The sequence below is a fragment of the Brienomyrus brachyistius genome, unplaced genomic scaffold, assembly GCF_023856365.1.
Source record: "Brienomyrus brachyistius isolate T26 unplaced genomic scaffold, BBRACH_0.4 scaffold46, whole genome shotgun sequence".
NCBI classification, from domain to species: domain Eukaryota; kingdom Metazoa; phylum Chordata; class Actinopteri; order Osteoglossiformes; family Mormyridae; genus Brienomyrus; species Brienomyrus brachyistius.
The window spans coordinates 1979864-1996382 of NW_026042321.1; the positions used below are offsets into that span (position 1 = coordinate 1979864).

Here is a 16519-nt window from a genome sequence, read left to right on the forward strand (position 1 = left end):
ACATGTATTATAAAGCTACTTTTCATGCATATTTATACACATAATGTCCTGGGGACAGAAATGGCACTGATTCGGTGGAATGGCCCCCATAAACCATAACCCTTGAACTTTGATGTGAAAGCACTTAATGTTAGCTAGGGACCGTAACTAGAAAGCTCTCCAAGATACAAATAGACAAATTTATCTAACATTGCATTTCATTTCAAATGTTTAGTAAATGATACAAATACCATCAAATGACAGAAAGCAACGAATATCCCATTTTCAACATGGGGACTGCAGGCTATATGACTACAAATTTTGCATCAATTTGTCTGAATTCAAATCTTAAACCTTTTGTTGCAGGATGGAACATTTGTGAGTATAACCTGGAAATGTTGTCTTCTATTTTTAATTGTTTTAAACCTATAGGATATGAGGTCATAATGTAGGCTATCATAAGGGTTTGAGAATACTTTTCGCTAATAATTAAATGTAACATTAAGCCTAAGAGCTCATTTGATGTTATTAATATAAATGCCTGGCTTGTGTAAGTCAATAGACCCATAGCAAGTAAAATAATATTGGATGATAGACAGATTTATAACTTTATATGGGTGAGGTATGAAAAATGATCTTTGACAAACTGATCAGTGTGCAAAGGTTAAATTAACCAGGGGTGGTACCCCGGGAAATGCCCTTTATTTTCTAAGCCCAGTGTTAACAGGCATGGCTTAATGTATATTATTGAAGTTTAACATATTACAGGTTATTTTATATTTATTAGTAGTAGTAGTTAAAATAACTTCATATAATAGTACGTGGGGGAGGCATGGTAGTGCAGTGGTTAGAACTGTTGCCTCACACCTATGGGACCCGGGTTCGAGTCTTCGCCTGTGTCAGATGTGTGCGGAGTTTGCATGTTCTCCCCATGTCGTCGTGGGGTTTCCTCCGGGTACTCCAGTTTCCCCCCACAGTCCAAAAACATGCTGAGGCTAATTAGACTTGCTAAATTGCCCGTAGAATGCATGTGTGAGTGAATGGCGTGTGAGTGTGCCCTGCGATGGGCTGGCCCCCCATCCTGGGTTGTTCCCTGCCTCGTGCCCATTGCTTCTGAGATAGACTCCAGACCCTCTGCGATCCAGTAGGATAAGCAGTTTGGAAAATGGATAATGGTACATTTTATTATTATTTATCAGATAATTATTCAATTAATTATTGTTAAGATTTTTTAGTAATTATTACATATTATTAAAACTGTGGCTAACCAGGGCAATAAAATGTTTGGGAAATTGAATCTTTTAAAGGTTTTATATAGAACCATACGGTTTATCGACAAAGAAGCCTTTTGAGAGCTTAATAAATTATAGAATCCATAGCACTATAGAATTATAGAATCCATAGTTTCAATTCTGAGTAAATTTGAGGTCTGTTTTCAGGTATGGATATTCACTCATATAATGGTTTTGTGGCAGTAAAATCACAAGGAGGGGCTTATATTTGAGTCTTTAGCCAATCACAGTCTTCATGGTGTGACATTACCACATTTGTCTGTTTTTTTCTAATTTTCAAACTGTCCCTGAGGCTGGCAGTGTCTGTGCCTCAGCAGGCTAAGCCTCTGTGTTTATAAAAAAAAAAAAACGCTCATTCATTATTATTATTATTATTATTATTATTATTATTAATAAATGAAGATGCACCCTTACATTGCCCCATACAGTCTTTGCAGGCAAACAAATCCCTGTGTTTTGTCTATGTTTATCTTCACTAAAGGCATGCACAACAAAGCAGGTACTTTGGAAATCTGTGTGTCTTGCTGTTTAAGAGAGAACACTGCTTATAATTTATGCGGTGTCATACAATGAAGAGTGATTGGTTAAAAAAGTGAAATTCAAGCCCCTCCCTTGTTGACCTAGGGACACATTGAACTCAGCAAAAGCAGGACATGGTCCATCAAAGATCAAATATAGTTAATACAGTAAAAATTACAAATAGAATTATCCGTTTCACAAGGAGAAACCTCTAATCATCTCATCTTTCTTTTTGCTGTCACTCAGTACTGCTGCATCAAGTTTGTTGTGATTTGTCTCAAAATTCGACCAGGTCCAGATCTTCACCTATACAATGTGGCTGCAGCTTGGAAAAGATCGGACAACGCATTTTTCAGTTATCATGCTGACAAGATCAAGTGTCTGCGCCTGCGCCTGCCTCCTCTTTGTTATCACTGTGCAGTGCTGCTTCAGTTTTGGTGTGATTTGTCTCAGAATTTGATCAGGTCCTGATCTTCACCCTTAAAAAATGTTGGCAAAGGCTGAAAATGATCTGTCAAATACTTTTTGAGTTATCGTGCTAATAGACTCAAAAGTGTGAAACTACCCTTGTTTTTGCTATAACTATACAGTTCCTCAGTTTTGGCGCGACCTGACTCAAAATGTTATCACTTGCAGCTTGTCATCCCATTAATGTCGCTGCAAAGTTAGACAAGGATCCATAAAATTCTTTTAAATTTACTGTGTTGACAATACTAAGTGTCTTTTACAGCTGCTGTTTCCTTCCTTGCTGTCACACACCACTGCTCCTTTATATTTGGAGCAATTAGTCAGAAAATCAAATCAGACATAGACCATCATGTTTTTCATGCTGCAGTAATCACATTCACCACGTCAAATGCTGTCTGCTTTCACCCTTCCCTTTCCTGTCATTAAATAGTGTTGCTTCACTTTTGGGATGATCTCTCTCTAACTGAAAAAAAATCCAGCTAATCACCTATACTGTAAAATGCAAAATCTGAAAAAGATTAATCACATGTTTTTGAGTTGCTGGTTTAATAGGCACAGTGTCTGTGGTGGTGGCAGCGGACCGGTCCCAGACCCATGTGTATTCTCTGAGTCCAGATAATATAACACGAAATAGCCAGGCTGTGTGGCTGTAAAGGCCTAGAATCCCTGCTCTAGGTACTTGGTGACCTAATTGCTATAAACTACTTAACTCCACTGTGGTTTTTGGCAATAACACATTTACTTCAGATAATTTGATGCTATAGCAGAAGCATTTATTATAGCTAAAGGTTTACACAGGTATACAGTGTAAAGAATGTGCAAAGAATCTTTTGTGAGAAACTGTTACTCATTGCTAAGACAATAAGGAAAAAAAAACAATGATCTTGCAGGCACTGTCCAGACAGTGAGGAAACTAACGCAGTTTGGCACAGACAGAAGGCAACAGTGTCATACATCGTAGGTTGTTCCATCCCTTTTCAGCTACATAAAAAAAAACAATTAATGGTTAATACTGATCAATGTATGAATACATTAATGGTTAACATAACATTGATGTATCAGTACATTTAAAATAACACAAAAACAGTGAAATATGTCCTCTAACTATGTCCTCCTGGTTAGACTTGACAGGGATCTGGGGCCTGTCCTAGGTAGCACAGGGCCCATGACAGAGTGGGCATAGACACACACACACACACACACACACACACACACACACACATACAGTACAGACATCTGCATCTTATACAAGATCTTTTCCATTTTTTAAATGAATTTGCAAATTTTTATCACAATGTGGTAAAATGATTTTGTAAAATGATTTGGCCATCACTAAACCCAAAAATAACACAATGTGATATTTTTCTAATGTTCAGCCCAAAATAAATATCCTTTCATGTAACATTATGGAGGATATGGTGCAGACTGTGTATGGCATAGATATACTTTATTTATTTATTTATTTATTTTGGCGGGAGGGACCAGCAGACATTGGGGTCACTGCCCCCAGCCCCCCATTTTCCAACGCCGTTGCTGATTATATGAAAACTTAGAAAAGTCTTATTTCAAGCCGACTAACTATTGCAATCCTTGCATGTACATAACATGCAATGTCGATATTAATATTGCACAACATCCAGCCCTATTTCTTACCCAGAGCTAATCTGCACAGTCCAAGGAGACACACAAACACCATACACACACAAGGAGTGAACCGTTTACTATTCTATTAAAAAATGTGTGGTTATAGGTTTTTAACACCCTTACAGAAAATCAAAATTAACAGAAAGTCCATTGAAGATCCAATATAAATGTTAGCTTTTTATACAGAAATCCTACAAGAAACATTTTAGGCTCATTTGGTTCTGCATTGGATATTACCTCCATAGTTAATCTCTGCACAGTCTTCTACTCCAGGGTTATTCGGTTCTCCGGGGTTCCATTTGGTAAAGTCAAAAGGAGTCCCATCAATCCAGAGCCAGGTTCCTACCTGTACAAGTTGGAAGATTAGGGGATAGAGGTCATTCTTTGAGAGTCATTCCATGAGTATGTTTAATTGAAAACATTTTATATCCCATTAAATAAGCATGTTACCGTAGGATCTCTACATTACGTGTAATGTTGCAATATCATTAGGCCTCTGTACCTATAACTGGAAGTTTGCTGGTTTGAATCATGTCCTTGGCAAAATAGTCACACATCCACTGGGCTCGTGAGCAAGGCCCCCCCCCCCAAATAAAAAAAAAAAAAAGATAAATGGCTGACACTGTGCATCAACCCCAAGCTTCACTCTCACTTAGATACCCATCTATGGAAAGCTTGTGAAGTTAAACAACATGGTCAAGGACAAGTCGCATACCCCCCCCCTTTGAAGCACAGCCATCTGGCAATTAAAACCCAAACAAACCGACTGAAGAACAGTTTTTATCCAAGGGCTGTGGCCGCCATCAAACCCCTCTTCCAGAACAGTGAAAAGTAACTGTGTGCACATGTTTAAGACCACATACACTGGAACAAGGCCTTTAATAATCTGCACTAAAAGCACTTTTATGCTGCTGCTGAATTCTTGTGCTGCTTAACTTAATGCTACTATTCATTTCGCTGCTTCCTTTAGTCTGTGCTCAGTTTTATGTAATTTATCTGGTGTTAATTAATTAAGTGATTGATTAATTGATTGATTAATCCATTAATTCATTCACATGAGTATGTCTCAAAGGCAGGGATATGCAAAAGTCAGTACTCTAGTGTACCGATATTCATACTTGTGCACATAGTAAATGAAGCATAATTTAGTTTTTTTCTTTCCCATTTCATTTTGTATTCTGACCATTATCAGCACCGGGGTTATGCTGGTTAAGATATTCTCTCTAACCACATGAACCTCCGGGCCATATTTTTTTAGAAATTAACCTGGACAGATTACTTTTACCACTAAATTAATTTTACAAGTTGTCTGACCAACATCCGTTTGAATATCTGTAGGAAATCCATAAGAGAAGAACATGCAAACTGCACACACAGAGCAGAGATGGGATTCGACCCAGTAGGTGTGAGCCGTCACATCACCACACACCAGCTAGAGTAACTTAAAACAAAATGGTGTAATATTAGAGTATTTACATTCCGTTTCAAACTGTATTATATAATGCCAATCACTTTACCTTTACAGCATCAAATGCACCAATCCAGGCGCGAGGAAAATGGCTGCCTGTGACTCTCTGCACAAACTGGTACTCTTCAAAACTGTGGATGGATGCCAAAGTCCCTTTTAAATGGATGCAGTTGTTCTGTGCAGAAGAAAAGAACAGGGGCAGTTTATAAATTGATGAATTCCTTAATCATAAACTCTTCATTGGGCACCTAGTATTTTCAGTTTTATTGGGAACTTTTCTTTATTATGCCACTCGCATTCATAAATTTAGTTTTATTTATTCTGTGTTGCCAATTAAAAATACATAAGAGAAAGTTAAAAATAGCATCTGTGCATCTATTTTTGTAACAAGACTGAATTAAATACAGTTTTGTATTTACAACGCAGTGTTAGAAATACTACAATTATCTGATGATCGTGCAATGTTTTTGGTTACGGGTTAAGCCACATAATAATTGTGTCATTGTAGAGATCTCCTGTGGCCCGTAAATGTGTAGAACGATTGTCAAGCCCTTCTTCAAAATGATCAAACTCTTCACCTTTCATTTACAACAAAAACATTACAATGAAAGCCAGAACACTGTTGTAGCAGAAAAACACATCTGCTAACTCCATATAGTTTCCTTTTCATATGTAAAATAATTCTTTTTAGTGATTTTATTCTGGGGCTATTGAACTGAAACCCAGGATATTTTTCTATAGCCCTCAACTTGAACCTGCTGTAGGTTAAATTCCCTTTTGAATGGTGGGGCCATGGCATAGGGTAACATTACTGCAAGGCTACTGTTCAACCATCTCATTTTGATTCTCGCCAAATGCAGTCTCTCTCTATCTCTCTCTCTCTCTCTCTCTCTCTCTCTCTCTCTCTCTCTCTCACACACACACACACACACACACACACACACACACACGTAGGGTATACCTATCCTCATGGGGCCCGCTCATTCACTTCTATGGGAAAAATGCTAACGCTAACTATGACAACCTTAACCCTCACCCATCCCTAACCAAAACCATAAGTAACCAAGCAAAATACAAGAGTTTTTAAATTTTAAATTTTTTCATACCAGTCACCGATATTTATAAAATAGAGTTTTCCCTTATGGGGACCAGGAAACTGGAAAAAAAATGGATATTTATCACGTTATGGGGACATTGTGTCTTTATAAGGATAGATATACCCGCCCACACACACACACACACGCACAATGTTCCCTGATCTATTCAGGTTTTTCCAAATATTTATTAGGACATCAGAGGTAAAACTTTTTTGACATTATAGTTAACCAGGTTAACCTAAGTACCGTATTATTTAACTATGTTGTAGTTAATCCATATAAAGTTTGGGATAACTATCATATGCTATCAGACGGGTCAGGCTGTATAAGGAGTGGAGCCATTGCCATTGTCTAATCTACAGCATTAGTACTAGTGATACTAGTTGTCTTCATAGCTTTGCGGATGAACTTCTGCAGTAATGTTAAATATTTAGGAACTACATGGAATTGCAAAAGATAGGGGATGCAAAAATATAACCTGACCTCAGTGCACTCTTACACACCCCGATTCGGCAGATTTCGCTCAGTCAATCAAAATTTTTTAAATCTTACAATCGTTAATTCCTTCAATTCAAATACAACGACAGGCTACAGTTTAAAAATAGAATAATGATATAATATTGTAACAAGTTTAGCCACATAAACAAAATAAAACACAAGCTTCAGATCAGTAGGGGTGTGGTGGTTCGTTATATCAGTTGGTGTACACAGATACACAGTAATACATATCTGTTAAACCAGATGACACATCCCAGCTCTTTGCGTTAGAAGACTATCAACTAGACATCTGGTGTTGGATGCAAATTTTGTTGGATACAAAATACAGCAGCCAGAGGTCTTAGAAAAACTAAAATGAAACTGATGATGTTAGCTGTTTTATGCTCCCTGCACTGGCTTCCAGTTAAGTCTCGGATTAATTACAAAATAATACTATCAACTTATAAAGCACTGAATGGCCTTGCAGCAAAATATCTTAGAGATCTACTGGTCTCTTACAACCCCTCCCTGCCTGCTTCGATCTCAAGGAGCAGGATATCTATTAGAACCTAGTGTAGAAAGAACTACAGCAGGCTACAGAGCTTTCTCTTATAGCGCTCCTCAGCTGTGGGATAGTCTTCCAGCAGTAATCCATTGCAGTCAGAGGTGGAATGTTTAGGACCAAAAAGTACAAATCCAGACCAAGCTTTTGTTTCAACCAACCACCGTCAAAAAAGTTACTTTGAAAGAACTCAATTGAATCATAGACAGTGGTCCCACCCAACTACAATGAGTATTTTGAAAATGAAACATTCTTTTTACATTGACTATGTGTTCTAAGAACATAACATAGTTGAGTCAGTCTCACTCAATTTTCTCATGTCTAATTAAACCAACTGAATTGGTTTCTAGATTATGTAATATTATTTATCAGGGCTGACAGAAGGCAAGAGCTCCCCTAGTGGCTATAGGAGTGCATGTTTCCTAGAGCAGGTATAATGAACAGCAGCCTCATTGCTTTTAGACCACAACTTGGAATAGAAGAACAAATCAAATCATTTTGCTCATTTAATATCTAGATTTTATGAACAACCACCGCTGTTCAGTTTTTATTATAGACAACATCCTGTAAGGTTTTGGCAGAATCCTCTTCATGATGATGAGTGGAATAAACCACCTTAGAATATATACCCAATTTAAACTGAAAGAGAGTAATTTAGTTGGTTTAATCAGACATGAGAACATGATTAACTGAGCTATGTTCTGTTCTCAGAACACAAAATCACAAAATCAACTTAAACAGAATGTTTCATTTTCAAAATACTCATTCTATTTTTGTGAAACTGTCTATGATTCAATTGAGTTAATTCAAAGTAACTTTTTTTCAGTGTGCTTGATTGAAACAAAACCATGGTCTAGATTTGTACTTTCTAGAAATTAACTTTCCACCTAATTTCCCCAACACTGATTAGAGAAACATGAATCCTCCAGTTTTCCCGTGGACCTTATGAAATGCTCTTCAAGGATTCATTGATAAGTGCAGCACAATCTGAAATAACCAAGATTTTATCAGAAGTGGCATTTACCTGTGCATCCACCCATGATTTTGGTTGTCCTTCAAAGTAGAAGCAGCGTGAATGATACTGATGCCAACCACCAGGGCAATTGGCTGTAGGGATGTTCAATCCTGAAGAAAATCCTGTAGAATGAAGGAGGGGTGTTAGCTTTGGTTTAACTGACTTAATTATAATTAGGTGTTAGGACAGTTACAGCCTTCACAATAGGGAAGCTACATACCTACTGTACTCTTTAAATCCCCTATCTAACTTTAATTTTAGTCTTAAATATATATATATATATAAACACACACACACGTATAGCTCAAAAAAAGGAACACTTTGAAAACACATCAGATCTCAATGAAAAAAAAAGTCATGTTGGATATCTATACATATATGGACTGAGTAATGTGTTAGGAAGAAAAGGATGCCCATGGTTAGATGGAGATGAAAATTATCAACCTACAGAGGGCTGAATTCAAAGACTCCCTGAAAATCACAGCGAAAAAATGATGCGGCAGATTAGTCCATTTTGCCGAAATTTCATTGCAGCAACTCAAAATCATACTCAGTAGTTTGTATGGCCCCATGTGCGTACAATGTCGGGACACGCTACTAATATCCTGGATCTCCTCTCAGATATGGGCCAGGACATCACTGAGCTCCTGGACAGTCTGAGATGCAACCTGGCAGCATCGGATGGACAAAACATAATGTCCCAGAGGTGTTCTATTGGATTTAGGTCAGGCGAGTGTGGGGGCCAGTCAATGGTATCAATTCCTTCACCCTCCAGGAACTGCCTACATGCTCTTGCCACATGAGGTCGGGCATTGTCGTGCACCAGGAGGAACCCAGGACCCACTGCACCAGCATAGGGTCTGATAATAGGTCCAAGGATTTCATCCAGACACCTAATGGCAGTCAAGGTGCCATTGTCTAACCTGTAGAGGTCTGTGCGTCCCTCCATGGATATGACTCGTCAGACCATCACTGACCCCCCACCAAACCGGTCAGGCTGAACAATGCTGCAGGCAGCATAACGTTCTCCATGGCTTCTCCAGACCCTTTCACGCCTGTCACATGTGCTCAGGGTGAACCTGCTCTCATCTGTGAAAAGCACAGGGTGCCAGTGGCAGACCTGCAAATTCTGGTATTCTATGGAAAATGCCCTCAGGCCACCCTCATGAAGTCTGTCTCTGACCAAATAATCAGAGACATTCACGCCAGTGGCCTGCTGGAGGTCATTTTGTAGGGCTCTGGCAGTGCTCATCCTGTTCCTCCTTGCACAAAGGAGCAGATACCGGTCCTGCTGGTGAGTTAAGGACCTTCTACGGCCCTGTCCAACTGTCCCTGAGTATCTGCCAGTCTCCTGGAATCTCCCCCATGCCCTTGAGACTGTGTTGGGATACAGAGCAAACTATCTGGTAATGGCATGTATTGATGCACCATCCTGGAGAAGTTGGACTACCTGTGCAACCTCTGTAGGCTCCAGGTATCGCCTCATTCTACCAGTAGTGACACTGACTGTCGGCAAATGCAAGACTAGTGAAAAAACAGTCAGAAAAGATGAGGGAATAATGTCAGTGGCCTCCAGCTGTTAAACCATTCCTGTTTTGGGGGTCGTATCATTGTTACCCCTCTAGTGCGCCTGTTGTTAATTTTAATAACATCAAAGCAGCTGAAACTGATTAACAACCCCCTCCGCTACTTAACTGACCAGATCAATATCCCAGCAGTTTTATTGACTTGATGCTATACTCTGATTAAAAAGTGTTCCTTTAATTTTTCTGAGCTGTCTGTGTGGGGAGATATATATATATATATATATATATATATATATATAAATTTATTTACTTTTTTTATTAAAGTGGTTGAAGTTTTAGTCTTAAACATTACCTGAATATCATGAACATGTTATATCTTGGGGGTCACCAGTGCTTGAAGTTGGAAAAACAGGTACCAGTACTCAACTTGTTAAACAGTACCAGCAGATTATGAAGAAAAACACAAAGAGATTATGGTAATGCGTACCAGTGAGTACTGGCCCACTTCAAGCACCAGTATCCACCTTCATTAGTCTATTAAAGTAGAATAACTCTTAATGAGAATCAAATATCTCATGAAGTCCAAAAGTTTGCAAAATGACAGTTTTGCATCCATAATATAAAAGAACATCATCACATTTCTCAAACAGTTCTTGTTCATATGACAGACAATATAATTCATAATTATATAACTATTATAACAATACTGCAGTTGTATAGTAAAATCAGTATGTAGTAGTAAACATAAAAAAGTAGAACTAATCCAATTCATTTTGCAGATGAACATAACTTTATCTGTTTTGTGATGTTTTAAATAAAATAAAAGGTACTAACCTATGGAAGGTTCCAGACTTTTAGTTTCATTTTGGAGCACTGAAATGCACAAAAATATGTTTAACATTCAACAGAAGAAGCCATAGCAAATCTTTTTCCATAGTCTTTTAATTGCATATAATGCACTGTGCCATTATGTATGTTACAAGTGTGGTAGCAGTCCAATCCATCGTGGAGAACTCTGTGTAATTAATTATGGGGTAATCTAATTCTATCACATAGCCATAGTCCAACACAGTGGCAGCACATGAAAGAACAGGCGCAGATCTGGTTAACTGTATTACATTAGGGTCAAGTCACACAAATTGCTGGTATACTGGTGCTCCTCTGTTTACAAACTTTCAACTCACTTTCAGACATTTGAGGACCTGCTTGCAGCATTTCATAAAGAGGACTTTCAGGACTTGCTTACAGGGCTGGATGTAGGTTAATGTCATACTCAGGACCAAGCAGTGCAGGTTAAGGGTCTGGCTTAACGGCCCAACAGAACCCTTGAATTCACAGAATTTGAACTGCTAACCTTTGAAGTACTAACCACAGATCCTTAGCCTCAGACCCACCACTTCGCCAACTGTGATTGGCCATATTGGAAAAAAAATACTGCGTCCTATTTTGAACAAATATGGGATGAGTTTCGTCTCATATTCTTGACTCCCTGATTTAATAAAGGTTTTTGTTCACTGGTGTTCCAAGACACTCTGTAACCCTTGGTTATTCCTGCTTGGGTCCAGCTGTGTATGTTTTGTCCGGACCCCCCGCGACCCAGTAGGATAAGCGGTTTGGAAAATGGATGGATGGATAATATAATATATACATTGCAATTGGCATGAGGCAGGAACCAAGCAACCAGTGTAGGGTGCACACTCAGTCACACATATGCTACATTTAGGCACACTGATTCTTAAATAGCATGTTTTTGGACAGTGGAAGGAAACTGGAGGATTCACGAAAAAGTCACACATATACACAGGTTGAACATTCACATTCCACACGCACAAAGCATCGGTGTGTGGCAACAGCGATACCCACTGCCCCCCTGCTGTCATTGGCTTGCACAATGTACCATGTTAATATTGTCATGGCATTTCATGCACATGCAGTTGTCACATCGTAAAGACTACAAAGGTCTGCTGGGATCAAACCAGTTTTACTCAGTCATTGGAAACAAAATTTAACAAACTTTGCAATTTGAATAATGGTTCCCTTTCCACATTAGCCTTACAAAGAGTGAAAGCTATTAAAACATAATATTCATCAGCATGACTTTTAACATTATCTAGCATTGCTTTTAAATGATCAATCAAAAAATCAGTCTATATAAGCTAATATCGGTAATTTCAGCTTTTACAATAAACGCGTCCTACTATCTATCTGTTGAACAAACTAAAGAGAATTATGTAGTATCTGTTAACGAAAGTTGTCCCAATTTCTATGCAAGTGGTTTAAAATAATTTAACCACCAGATCAATCATTCAGAGTCGTCCGGTGTGTTTAAATCTCACATTATGCTCATGTCTTCTTTTTGCTATGATCCATTGTAAACATTTGTTTTGTTGCTCACGTTACAAATGCCCTGTTAACGTACAAGATTAAAGTAGTTTAAGTGTTCGTTTCTGTAGTCGGTAGTCCCTCTATGCGGTATATCATTAATGGACTATCGGGGGCTCAAGTACAGGGGGGCCTGCAGCTTGACCCAGTGTGTGCCTGTTGAGGTGATTCAGACACCTAACTTGATGCCTTCTAGATGCCTCCCTGAGGAGGTGTTTTGGGCATGTACAACCAGGAGGAGACTCCAGTGCAGACCCAAGACACGCTGGAGAGATTATATCTCTTGGCTGGCCTGGGAACACCTTGGTATTCCACCAGTGAAGCTGGAGGAGGTGGCTGAGGGAGGTCTGGACATCCCTGCTTAGACTGCTGCACCCCAACACCCGATAAGCAGTAGACAATGGATGAATGGGTGGATTGAATTGTGGGGCATTCTATGCTAACAGCATGTAATGAAAATTGCAAGTGCGACATACAGTATAGCTAGCTAGTTCTTACTTATTGTTGTACTTTTCGGGATACTCTAGGTGGTCAGTGTAGCTCCATATTGAATCAACCAAACACACTATTACCACTAAGATTTTTTTCAGCAGTTTTCCGTCACGACAGTTTTTCCCTAACGCAGTTTTACGTCACGACACTCCTGATGTTTATTGTAAGTTTATTGTAAGTAACATTACCGGTATTATGATTCACTGAGTTTGCTAATGTCAATGTTAGGTTAACTGAACCGTTATTTCACTATGTATTATTATTAATAATAATAATAATAATAATAATAATAATAATAATGAATAGCAATAGAGAATTTTGTCACATCGCAAATGTTCTTGTAAACTGTAAAATCTAACTTAATTTTAGCTAGTTAAATCTAGCTTTCTCACTTTTTAAATTCTCTCTCCCTCTTATCAAGCACATACTGCAGACCATAGACATCTGAGCGGGTTTGCTACGTGCATGAATGTGTATCAGCATTGTTTCTACACTTCCTGTATTCTGCGTTTCAAAACCAATGTTCTCTTCAGAGTCATACAATTGCTACTTAATGACATTTCATAAAATTCTGAAGCCGTAGCGGCAATAATTTACAATTATACTGGCGGCAATAATTATGTTGTGAATTATACTGAATCTGTAATGTAGCTACTAACCTCAGTTTAGCGAGATGTGTATCCAAAGTATTTGAAAGGCAAATACAAATATAACATGACAGATGAACACTGCAGATTCCATCCATCCATCCATTCTCTATATCAATCTGTCCTATGCATGGTACCGCAAAGATAAGGGTGCAAGGCAGGGGGATGACCAAGGACAGGGCACTGACACTTTGCAGAACACTACACTGAATTATTTCAGTAAATCTTTTCTGGTTAATGAGCACTGCCTAGCAGTGTGTCAGATGATTAAGTTTGAGTCCAAGTGTGAGTTGTCACTGTATCCTGTCTATGTCCGAGTTGCAAGCGTATCAAGCACGAGTCACGGAAACTGCAATTTAAGTGAGTTTTGGATTCAAAGTACCACTACACAGGAAGATACATACATACACACTGACAGGCTATGGGAAATGTTGAAATGTAAATTAACTGCATGCCTTTAAACTACAGGAGGAAAGTGGAATACCCAGAGAAATCACAACACAGGGATACAAAATCTACACACATAATATCAAAAGTTATATAAAAGAAAAAAAAAACAGTAAAGATTTTTTCTTACCTTCTGGCACCCAGAAAGCTCCACTGAAAGAGAAGATGGTGTAGAGGATGGTGGAGATGGTGAGCAAACCCATGATGATGTCTCCTGGAGGATGAAGAGGAAGAGAGCAGTTAATTTCCTGATTAAATTTAGGTCTGTGCTTCACTAATCAAACTAGCAATACAAGAATAATGAACTAAACTTGATAAAGTACCTCCAACAATCAGTAAGTATAACTGTACTCAATGGAAAGTTCTAGATGAAAACAGGGGCAGCCAAGGTCTCCGTCTTCTGAAGATTTATCTGTTCAGTAAGGCTTTATATAGTTTAAAGATTGAGCAAGAAATATTTAAAAAGGGGAAGGTTTGTGATCTGATCAGTTAGTTTACACTTTCTTCACACATTATCAAAAAGATGCTATCAGACCTTCCTGGTAACCAGTCTGACATCAAACCTGACAAGTCACCTCACACACCTTGCTCTAGGAGTTACAAGAAATTTATTTAGCTTATTTAATTATAAGAAGCTTATTTAATTATAAGTAGAAAAAGGAATTGCCACAACCGGGAGACAGAGAATCACCTTCAAATAGAGTTTAATTCATTAGTACTGTAGGTGTGTGTGTGTGCGTGTGTGTGTGTGTGAATTTTTTTGTTTGTTTTTTTTTGGGGGGGTGAATTTCTTGAAATTCTTGAAGGAGCTACAAGTAGCTCAAGTAGACAGTGTATTGCCTGTCCCAGGTGTACATGCATTTTCATGTGCTCTTGTTCTGTTTCAATAGTAACCTATAACAAACCTTTGCTTGTGAATTCCTTTTTTCTCCTTAAAATGGCAGCTTTTTTTGTACCTTCTATCCATCCTGTGTACATCAAGATATTTAGTTTTTTCTCAAATGATTCTTGTGTTCGTGAGAATGACCAAACAAAAGCATAGTAGGCTATCGCCATGCTTTCATTTTCAAAATAAAATGAATTTCACTTCACAGGTTCACAATGAAAATAAAATAGTCCACTTTCCACGTTTTGCTTATTGCCAAAATCAGAGGGCATGACCCCCTTTTCTTCAGTGATGAATTTCTGATATCAACAATGTGCATTTTAACTAGTTAAAGTTTAATTTTTCATCTCAGAAAGATGAAACTATAACTAGTTACAGTTACAGTTTATTCTTATACCAACTATTATAATGCATTATGGAGATATCTATAACGCATTATAGACGAGAACTTCATTGGAGCTTATGAAGTATTATATTCAACACTATGCTATATTCCTTTATTAATTCTCATACTGAACATTACAATGCATTCTGAAAGTTTCTAAAGTGGTACATTTTCCAGTGTAGATGGATGGCATTTATCTGGTCCTTATGACTCAACAATCTGATACTTTGCTGGATAGGTGGCAGCATGTGGCTCAGTGGGCTAAGCCTGTGAATCTGTAATCAGGTCGGCGGTTAAAACCCCGCCTCAGCACATCTGCGGGTCCGTCAGCAAGACCCTTAACCCCCAGCCGCCTGGGTGTCCCAACAGGTGGCTGCCCTTCGCAGACAGCTTACTCTACCAAGAGCAAGTTGAGGGAATCGTAAAAAAGAATTTCTGACCGACAATGCTCTGGATTGCCATTATACTTACCAACATACTAACAATGTCTGAACGGTTTTATATTACGTTTATGGTGCTGATTAAGAATATGACTTTGGTACTGTCAGATTGGCTCTAGTTTCTGATATTTAATAGTTAATTAATTTACGCAACATGTTAGAAAAGCATTCAGAATTGCAAGAATATTTTAATTTTCGTTACAACTAGTAAGTAAACAGTCTAACATCATACAAAAAAGAAATTAGAAATATCTAACAATGATAGGAAAAAGTTATTTATGATTTGATTAATACTATATTAATTAATTATTGTTATTAATGTCAATGCTTCAAAAAACGCTGTTTATGCAATTTCCTTTTATGTGTGTCATCAGGACAATCACGTTGGAGACTCCAACAGTAGTCTGCCATCATGTGTATGTCCCCTCTGCCTTGAAATCCCTACTCCATGTCCTTCATATCCTGGTGGAACCTCTCGCCTTGTTCCTCGCTGAAGTCTCCAAGGTTATCTGGAAATCTGTTTCAATGGCTATGGAGATAATAAGAGCATAAAGATGCACTAACTCCCAAATTTCTGAAGTTAGCAAACACATCTTGCGCCAGTTCTTCATAATCGTCTGCTCTGTGATTACCCAAGTAGTTCTTCACAACAGAGACAGAACTCCTCCAGGCCGAAGCCCCAGACTCATTCATGCTTTTGGTAAAATTGGAATCTGTCATGAGTTTGCGAATCTGAGGTCCACCAAATATTCCAGCTTTTAGTTTTTCCATGCTCAGTCCAGGGAATGATCTA

General features: G+C 38.3%; 3 protein-coding genes across 4 annotated transcripts in view; 2 read left to right on the top strand and 1 right to left on the bottom strand.

The window, feature by feature from the left end:
• Positions 1-14433, bottom strand: part of LOC125723188 (lactose-binding lectin l-2-like) — a 128945-nt gene extending 114512 nt beyond the window's left edge. The window contains exons 1-7 of one of the 2 annotated variants that reach the window (XM_048999604.1): positions 14339-14433; positions 14146-14229; positions 10882-10920; positions 8531-8643; positions 5420-5545; positions 4140-4248; positions 3010-3239 (exon numbers count right to left, since the gene is read on the bottom strand). In XM_048999604.1, the coding sequence (XP_048855561.1) occupies positions 3172-3239; positions 4140-4248; positions 5420-5545; positions 8531-8643; positions 10882-10920; positions 14146-14218 (528 nt within the window). In that variant the 5' untranslated portion in view covers positions 14219-14229; positions 14339-14433 and the 3' untranslated portion in view covers positions 3010-3171. Of the gene's footprint in view, positions 1-3009; positions 3240-4139; positions 4249-5419; positions 5546-8530; positions 8644-10881; positions 10921-14145; positions 14230-14338 lie in introns of those variants that run through there. The other variant, XM_048999606.1, reaches the window with a different exon arrangement.
• The window catches only part of LOC125723191 (uncharacterized protein FAM241A-like), a 229966-nt gene that overhangs the window by 140680 nt on the left and 72767 nt on the right, over positions 1-16519 (top strand). The window lies entirely within an intron of this gene.
• LOC125723186 (lactose-binding lectin l-2-like) overlaps positions 1-16519 on the top strand; it is a 114649-nt gene that overhangs the window by 62139 nt on the left and 35991 nt on the right. The gene's annotated exons all lie outside the window — the stretch shown is intronic.